General features: G+C 37.5%; 1 protein-coding gene across 4 annotated transcripts in view; it reads left to right on the top strand.

Moving 5' to 3' along the window:
- Positions 1-9,287, top strand: part of CENPH (centromere protein H) — a 25,513-nt gene that overhangs the window by 12,299 nt on the left and 3,927 nt on the right. For 3 of the 4 annotated variants that reach the window (XM_023729570.1, XM_023729573.1, XM_023729572.1), the window contains 3 exons: positions 6,571-6,634; positions 6,882-6,933; positions 8,212-8,378. In XM_023729570.1, coding sequence (XP_023585338.1) covers positions 6,571-6,634; positions 6,882-6,933; positions 8,212-8,378 — 283 coding nt within the window. The remainder of the gene's footprint in view (positions 1-6,570; positions 6,635-6,881; positions 6,934-8,211; positions 8,379-9,287) is intronic. The other variant, XM_023729571.1, reaches the window with a different exon arrangement.

Here is a 9,287-nt window from a genome sequence, read left to right as displayed (position 1 = left end):
CAGCTCTGTCCAGAACCCTCTGTTGTGATCCTGGTCAGAGCAGTCAGTGGTGGTAGCCGGGCACCATCTAGCTGTACTGGACTCAGTCAGGTGGAGGCCTTGGTAGCTGTGGACCATTAGTCCTTCGGACCAAATATAAATACTTTTTATATTTGTTTTATAATTTTTATAGTTGTTATTTCTTATAATTATTATAGACGCAAAAATTCCCAACAGAATTCTAGCAAACCGAATTCAGCAACATATTAATCAAGTTATATATCATGATCAGGTAGGATTCATACCAGGAATGCAAGAATGATTCAATATTAGAAAATCAATCAGTGTAACTCACCACATAAATAAAGGAGAAGAACCAAATGATTATATCAATTGATGCAGAAAAGGCATTTGATAAAATCCAACACCCTTTCCAGATAAAAACCTTCTGCAAAATAGAAATACAAGGGAAATTCCTCAACATAAGTAAGTGTATATATGCAAAACCAAAGCTAATATTCTCGATGGAGAAAGGCTGAGAACTTTCCCCTTGAGAACAGGAAAGAGACAAGGATGCCTATTATCACCACTCTTATTCAATATTATACTGGAAGCCCTAGCTAAAGCAATATGGTAAGAAAAGGAAATAAAGGGTATTCAAATTGGAAAGGAAGAAGTAAAACTATCTCTATTTGCAGATGATATAATCTTATACATAGAAAATCACAAAGATTCCACAAGAAAGCTACTGGATCTAATAGAAGAATTCATCGAAGTGGCAGGGTACAAGATCAACATCAAAAAATCAGTTGAGTTCGTTTACACTAACAAGGAGAACTCCGAAAAGGAAATCAAAGCAACAATACCATTTACAACGGCCACCAAAAGTATAAAGTACATAGGAATTAATCTAACAAGGTACGTAAAAGACCTATGCAATGAAAAGTATAAAACACAACTTCAGAAAACCAGAAAAGATGTAAACGGAAGAACATTCCATGGTCATGGATTGGAAGACTTAACATTGTGAAAGCGATCTATACATATAATGCAACCTCGATCCAAATTCCAACAACATCCTTACTGAAATGGAAAAACTATTTGCCAACTTTATATGGAAAGGAAAGAAGCCTCAAATAGCCAAAGCATTTTTGAAGAAGAACAAAGTAGGTGGCCTTACATTTCCCGATCTCAAAAGACACTATACAGCCACAGTAATCAGAACAGTTTGGAACTGGTTCAATGACAGACACAGAGACCAGTGGAATAGAACTGAGAAGACAGAAGTTCATCTATCTATGTGTAGCTAATTTTCACCAAGGGGTAAATGTCCATTCAATGGGAAATAGTCTGTTTAACAAATGCTGCTGGCAAAACTGGGTATCCATTTGCAGAAAAATTAATCAGGATCCATACCTCACACCATACACAAAAATTAACTCAAAATAGATCAAAGACCTAAATGTTAAAGCTAAAACTATAAAGTTCCTGGAAGACAACATAGGGACAAAACTATGAGACCTAATTTTTTTCAGAAATAAATTATCAAACATAACTACAAATACACAAACAACAGAAGACAAATTAGATAACTGGGCCCTCCTAAAATTAAATATTTATGGTCATCAAGAGACTTTATCAAAACAGTAGAAAGAGAACCTACAGACTGGGAAAAAAATCTTTCAGACTGACACGTCTGATAAGGGTCTAGTCTCTAAAATATATAGAAAACTTCAACTCAACAAAAACATGACAAACAATCCAATTTAAAAATGGGCAAAAGACATGAACAGACGCTTCACCAAAGAGGACATTCAGGTGGCCAACAAACACATGAAAAGATGTTCACGATGATTAGCCATCAGAGAGATGCAAATCAAAACTGCAACGAGATATCTGACCCCTGCAAAAATGACACTGATCAAAAAAGCAGAAAATAACAAATGCAGGCGAGGTGGTGGGGAGATGGGAACTCTTATCCACTGCTGGTGGGATTGTAAAATAGTCCAACCACTATGGAAAACAGTGTGGCGATTCCTCAAAGAGCTAGAAATAGAAATACCTTGTGATCCAGCAATTTCCCTCTTAGGTATATACACTAGAGATTTAATTACAGTGACATGAATAGACATGCACACTTGTATTTATTACAGCATTATTCACAGTAGCAAAAAGATGGAAACAACCCAAGTGCCCATCAGCAGATGAATGGATAAACAAAATGTGGTACATACATACCATGGAATACTCCTCAGCCAGTAGGAGAAATGAAGTCTTGATAAACCAGTTGCCGTCAATTCAATTCTGACTCATAGTGACTCTGTAGGACATAGTAGAACCAATTGTGTATATACCAAAAAAAAACCCATTGCCGTCGAGTCAATTCCAACACATAGTGACCCTATAGGACAGAGTAGAACTGCCCCATAGGATTTCCAAGGAGCAGCTGGTGGGTTAGAACTGCCAGCCTTTTGGTTAGCAGCCGAACGCGTAACCCCTACGCCACCAGGGCTCCATGGATATGCAGTGATGCCTTAATCATAACTACAAAATGATTGAGGCCATAAAGGTTCTGAACACAGACTCTGAGAGCTTCCTGGTTGGCAAAGGGAGGGTGACATGCTGTCGTTGGGATATGGAACCTTTACCTTGGGAACCCTCCCAGACTGCACCCATGCAACTCTCCTTACAATGATCCTGATTTGTATCCTTTTGCTATAATAAATGTGAAATTACAAGTATAGTACCTTCTGTGAGTTCTCTGAGTCTTTCCAGCATATTATTGAACCTAAAGGATCAGTGGGAGCCAGCAGGTAAAAGTGAGAGAGCCCAGGGGAAGGCTCCCCGAGCTTGCCGCTGGCATCCTGAAGGGTAGTGGGAAAACCCCAATTTTCAGCCTGCAGGTAAGAAGTAAGGGTGTCGTATGGACTCCTGAGTTTTCAGCTGGCGTCTGCCTATTTGGCAGTCTGAAGGATGATGTCCTTTCAACTTGGGAGCTCTGATCTAGCTCTGGGTGGCTAGGGCCAGAGAGAGTGCTGCATGGGTGTCTAATGTCAGAGATGATTGAGAAGTGGGAAAGTATGAATTTTATTAATCTTCACACTTTGGGGATTGGATTTATATTGATTCTTATCCACAAACCTCTCAAGTGATTTTGGCCCACTGAAGTATGAGAGCCATTACAATTGCCTGATCCTACTCCATGCCCTTTTGTTCCAGTCATAGCAAACTACTTGATCTAGGTAATTACTTCACACCCTTTAAGACTCCAGTCAAGGGTTTCCTTTGTTCCACCTTGTGCATACATCTTATCGTGATTGTTATCCATTACTGCACCATACTATGGTTGTGGTTTCATTTTTCTCCCCTACCAGATTCTTTCCTTTTTGAAGAGAGGTACCGTGTTTTATTCTATTTTACAATTCTAGTGCTTGGCACAGTTTTTGGCAGGTAGTAGACACTCACAAATATTTGTTGAAGAAATGGGAATAAAAAGCCTGTTAGCAAGTTATTAGGATTTTCCTTTCCATAAATATGAGCTTCTTAGAAATTTTCTTAGATTCTTAAATTTTATATTCTTTGACAAAAAATTTTTCTAGGGAACTGAACCTCTAAATTTATGGCTGTAATCTAGCATCAGAACCTGTCTAACTTTAAGAGGAGGGATGAGAATCAGGATCAGCACAAAGCAGGTTCCTACAAGGCAGAGGTCAGATATACTTCCACTCTACATTTTTCACCATTTCTGACACCAGCTGTACCCCCTACGGCACTCTACTTCTCTGCTAGCTTCAATAATTCATTGCAGTGGCCACAAAGTACTCACAGAACATACAATTAGGAGGTTTATCAGGGCTACACCTTGGAATCAGGATCAACTTGAAGTTACTGGATACAACTCAGGAGACAGGATACAGTTCTTCAATCAGGACAGCTTCCAACCAAGACAGCTCTCAGCTTTTTTTTGGTCATGCTTACCAGCAGGCCCTTCTCCCACCTGCTGGACCTTGTGGGCCTTGCCTCTGCCGCTGGTCCTTGCCTCTGCCACTGGGCCTTCCCAGGCCTCTGCCCTGCTCTCGGGCAAGTGTTAACAGCTCTTTTGGCCTCTCCAGTAAGTGTCCGGAGACACCGCACTATGCCAGCAAACCTCCTGCCTGAAGGCACCCAGCTCTCCGTGGGCCGGCAAGTGCCACCGCAGCTGTCTGTCAGTCCCAAGGTTCCCACTGTTCCTACTGCTGCTGCCATCTCACACTGTCTTCAGCTTTACAGCTCTTGACTTATATTCAGCTCTTTTAGTAGGTTCTCTCTGTCTCATTGCCTCTGTCTGAAAACCTGTTAGGTTGACTGCTTATATAGCAAACTTCTTATCATTTTCAAGGTATGAGCCTCCCAGCCAGGCCACAAACTGATCAACCCCTATAAAGTCACTTAATCCTATTGGGTGGTTTTACATACCCTATTTGCATAGGTGGCTCAAGAAGACAAAGTATTATAATGACATGTGCAAAGAGCTGGAGATAGAAAACCAAAAGAAGAACACACTCGGCATTTCTTAAGCTAAAGGACTAGAGAAAAAATTCAAGCCTTGAGTTGCAATAGTGAAGGATTCTATGGGGAAAATATTAAACAATGCAGGAAGCATCAAAAGAAGATGGAAGGAATACACAGAGTCATTATACCAAAAAGAATTGATCGAGTTTCAGCCATTTCAGGAGGTAGCATATGACCAGGAACCGATACTACTGAAGGAAGAAGTCCAAGGTGTACTGAAGGCATTGGTGAAAAACAAGGGTCCAGGAATTGACGGAATATCACCTGAGGTGTTTTCAACAAACAGATGAGGTGCTGGAAGTGCTCACTCATCTATGCCAAGAAATTTGGCAGACAGCTACCTGGCCAACTGACTGGAAGAGATCCATATTTATGCCTATTCCAAAGAAAGGTGATCCAACAATGCAATTATCAAACAATATCATTAATATCACACTCAGGTGAAATTTTGCTGAAGATCATTCAAAAGTGGCTGCAGCAGTATATTCACAGGGAACTGCCAGATTCCGAAGAGGACAGGTAACCAGGGATATCATTGCTTATATCAGGTGGATTCTGGCTGAAAGCAGAGAATACCAGAAAGATGTTTACCTGTGTTTTATTGACTATGCAAAGGCATTTGACTGTTATATCCATAACAAATTATGGATAACATTGCGAAGAATGGGAATTCCAGAACACTTAATTGTGCTCGTGAGGAACCTGTACACAGATCAAGAGGCAGTCATTCGAACAGAATAAGGAGATACTGCGTGGTCTAAAGTCAGGAAAGGTGTGCATCATGGTTGTATCCTTTCACCACACCTATTCTGTATGCTGAGCATATATCCGAGAAGCTGGACTCAGTGAAGAACCAGGGCATCAAGATTGGAGGAAGATACATTAATAACGTGCATTATGCAGATGACACAACCTTGCTTCCTGAAAGTGAAGAGGACTTGAAGCACTTACTGATAAAAATCAAAGACCACAGCCTTCAGTATGAATTATACCTCAACATAAAACAAAAATCCTCACAACTGGACCAATAAGCAACATCATGATAAATGGAGAAAAGATTGAAGTTGTCAAGGATTTCATTTTACTTGGATCCACAATCAACACCCATGGCGAAGCAGCAGTCACCAAATCAAAAGACACATTGCATTGGGCAAATCTACAGCAAAAGACCTCTTGACAGTGTTGAAAAGCAAAGACATCACCTTGAAGACTAATGTGCGCCTGACCGAAGCCATGTTGTTTTCAGTCACCTCACATGCACTCAAAAGCTGGACAATGAATAAGAAAGACTGAAGAAGAATTGACGCCTTTGAATTGTGGTATTGGCAAAGAATATTGAATATACCACGAACTGCCAAAAGAACAAACAAATCTGTCTTGGAAGAAGTACAACCATAATGCTCCTTAGAAGCAAGGATGGTGAGACTGTGTCTTACATACTTTGGACATGTTATCAGCAGGGATCAGTCCCTGGAGAAGAACATCATGCTTGGTAAAGTAGAGGGTCAGCGAAAAAGAGGAAAACCCTCAACGAGATTGATTGGCACAGTGGCTGCAACAGTGGGCTCAACGAGATTGATTGGCACAGTGGCTGCAACAATGGGCTCAAGGATAACGATTGTGAGGATGGTACAGGACCAGGCAGTGTTTTGTTCTGTTGTATATAGAGAGAGTCGCTATGAGTCGGAACCGACTAGGTGGCACCTAACAACATTTGCATAGTAAACTGACAAATTCCTGCAAGGTGTATAAAATAGACCAATCACAGGGCAGGCTGTGGCCCAACCAGTCATTTTTGGCAGAACTATAAACCCAAGGAAATGCCATATATAAGATAAACTCCTTGCACTGCAAGGACAGAAATTTAGGTTACATCAGACTTCCCGGATTTATTTTGTTAAATGAAGACCTGCTATTGTACTATATATACAATGCATTTAATGAGAGTAAATATATACCAATTGACTTCTTCATTAATGCAAAAGTAAATTTATTATTTTTAACTAAAACTAATTAATCATATTTTTGTTTCTTTTTCAGTTTGCTCATGGATGACATGAAACACGTATTAGAGCTAAATAAATTAATAATGACATCACAGCAGGTACACTTGCACATTAGGGTGCTTTTGCTCTCATGATTTGAGTAACAACTTCTTGCTGATAACTGTATTGTATATGATTAAATAGGATTGCTTAAAGGGACTGGTATAGTTCGAATTTATTGTGCTTAAGTCTCTTTTTCATGACTCCTTTATTTCTGACAGCTGTTACTAATTACCTACTTATAGTTTAAGCTACTGTCCTCTCCTTTAAGTAATGTGCTTTATTTTTTTTAATTTTTAATGATAGGAATCTTGGGACTTAGAGGAAAAACTACTTGATATTAGAAAGAAGAGATTGCGTATGTAGAACACTTTATTTTTTTTATAGAACACTTACTGTGGAGATTAATAAGGCCACATCTTTCAGCCAATGAAAAATTTCTTAATTTTCAAAATTTCTTAAAATTTTGGATGTGCCAGTCTAAAAAGTAGATGAAATGCATTTTACTTTGTTTCAAAACTTTATATCATAAAATTATTACATCGCCAGTGGAGGTAAAAATCAAATAATACCCAAAAGTATAATAATGAAAGTCATGCCTCCTTCTCGTGTGACCACAGTTTGGTATATATCCTTTCAACCTTTACCAAGCCCATATAAATTTAAATAAATAAATATACATACGCACACATGATGAATGCATATGGTTCTAAAGATGTTTCATTTATCATGAACATGAGATGACTTTTTGCATTGAAATTATTGAAATATTTATTTCAAAAGTGATACATGTTCTCTAGGAAATTTGGAAACAAAAATATACATAGGAAAAGTTAAATTTTTAATTTTACCATCAGGAGATAATCAACCTTAGCATGTATTTCTTATAAAATAAAATTGGTATCATTTTATAATATATTGTAAACTGCTTTGTTTGTTTAACGTATAGACAGGATTTATTATTTTTAAATATTACTGATTTGCCTGTTAACAAGCAATCTTAGTCGTCTGATCTAGTCACCTTTTCTTATCTGATAAAATTAAATGCCTCTTTGATGTTTAATTTTTTTCCCATTGCATTCCAAACTACTATTGATATGTTACTTCTGAGACACACCGATTTATATTTTGGAATTGTAGAATTCTTAGACTATTCTTGGAAATATAAAAAAGAGTTGATGGTGTTTAGTCCTGGAGAAGGGAATCTTACTTTACCTTGTATATATGTATCATTTTTGTAATTGAAGGGGAAAAAATATTTCCTTATATTTTAATATATATTTCCTGCCTATTGTTTTGGCAGCACAGAATAAGCCCTCTGTTACTTGATGCCATCATTGTCATCATGTCATCAGTCTCATTTTCAGACATAAATACCTTGAACATGTGATAGTATAATTGTCATATGTAAACACCTTAAACGTTTCACAGAGGGTGTTTTTAAATATAAAATGAAAACATTGGTGTATTCTGCCAGTATAGTCATTTTCAGGTCAATATAGGATTGTAACTTAAAATGCTGCTTATTAAAAAATTTCTCTTGACTGAAATAACCAGGAAGTGTTCTGATTTGCTGTTCAAGATTCTTTGTTTATAGAGTTATTATATGTAGTATATTGTTTTATTTTTAACCTAGCAGAATTAAAACAAGCTTCAGAAAGTAAGCTTTTAGAAATACAAACTGAAAAGAACAAACAGAAAGATGATTTGGACAATATGGAAAATTCAGACAAGATAAAGGCCATACGACAAAACCTACAGCGGGAGATACAAATTACTACAGTTATTCAAAATGTGTTCCAGGTAATGTTCAATTATACAAATTGGGAAGAGAGGTAAAGAACTTTTTTAAATGATCGATACTATTATAATGTGGATTTACTTTAGTTATGAGTATCTTTATTCTATGATGTTGATTAACAGTTCAGTGCTGAGTATTGATCTATATACATTTATCTAGAATTCATGTATATTGAATGTTTAAGGCCTTGATCTTTCATTATGGTTAGATATTAGGTATTTATGAATGGAATGATTTTAGCAGGTCTCTGGAGGCAGTATAGTATAATCGTAGAGAGTTTGAGACTCCCAAGTTGTGTGTGTTTGGGGAAGGGAAAGGGGGTTCAGGGTGGTAGGAATCTAGGATTAAGATCCTGACTGCTAGTTACAAGTTGTTAACCTTGAGCAAATTATTTACCTTTCCTACGCATCGGTTTCTTGTTTAGAAAGAGCAATTGTGCAAACTAAAGAGACTAATCCATGTTAATCTGTTTAGCATGGTATTTAGTCCAAGTAAATTCTCAATAAATGTTGGCAGTTATTATCATGTCAGTTTTCCAATTTTATGTATTTCTTCATTGTGGAGGTTTTCCATTACTTTTTTTTTTTTTAATTGTACTTTGGGTGAAGGCTTACAGAACAAATAGTTTCTCATGATACAGTAGTACACATATTGTTTTATGACAGCCCTCTCTGTTCTCGACCTTTTTTTTTTTTGGTGAAAATATACATAGCCAAAGATACACCATTTCAAAAATTTCGACATGCACAGTTCAGTGACATCAACTACGCTCTTCCAGTTGTGCTACTATTCTCACTTTAGATGAAGGCTTACAGAACAAAATAGTTTCTCATTTAACAGTTAGTACACATGTTGCCCTGTGACAGTGGTTAACAACCTCACAACACATCAACAATATCCTTACTCAACCT

Source organism: Trichechus manatus, unplaced genomic scaffold, assembly GCF_000243295.1.
Source record: "Trichechus manatus latirostris isolate Lorelei unplaced genomic scaffold, TriManLat1.0 scaffold00029, whole genome shotgun sequence".
NCBI lineage: Eukaryota > Metazoa > Chordata > Mammalia > Sirenia > Trichechidae > Trichechus > Trichechus manatus.
Note: the sequence above shows the minus strand (reverse complement) of the source record. Positions and strands in the feature narration are given on the sequence as shown.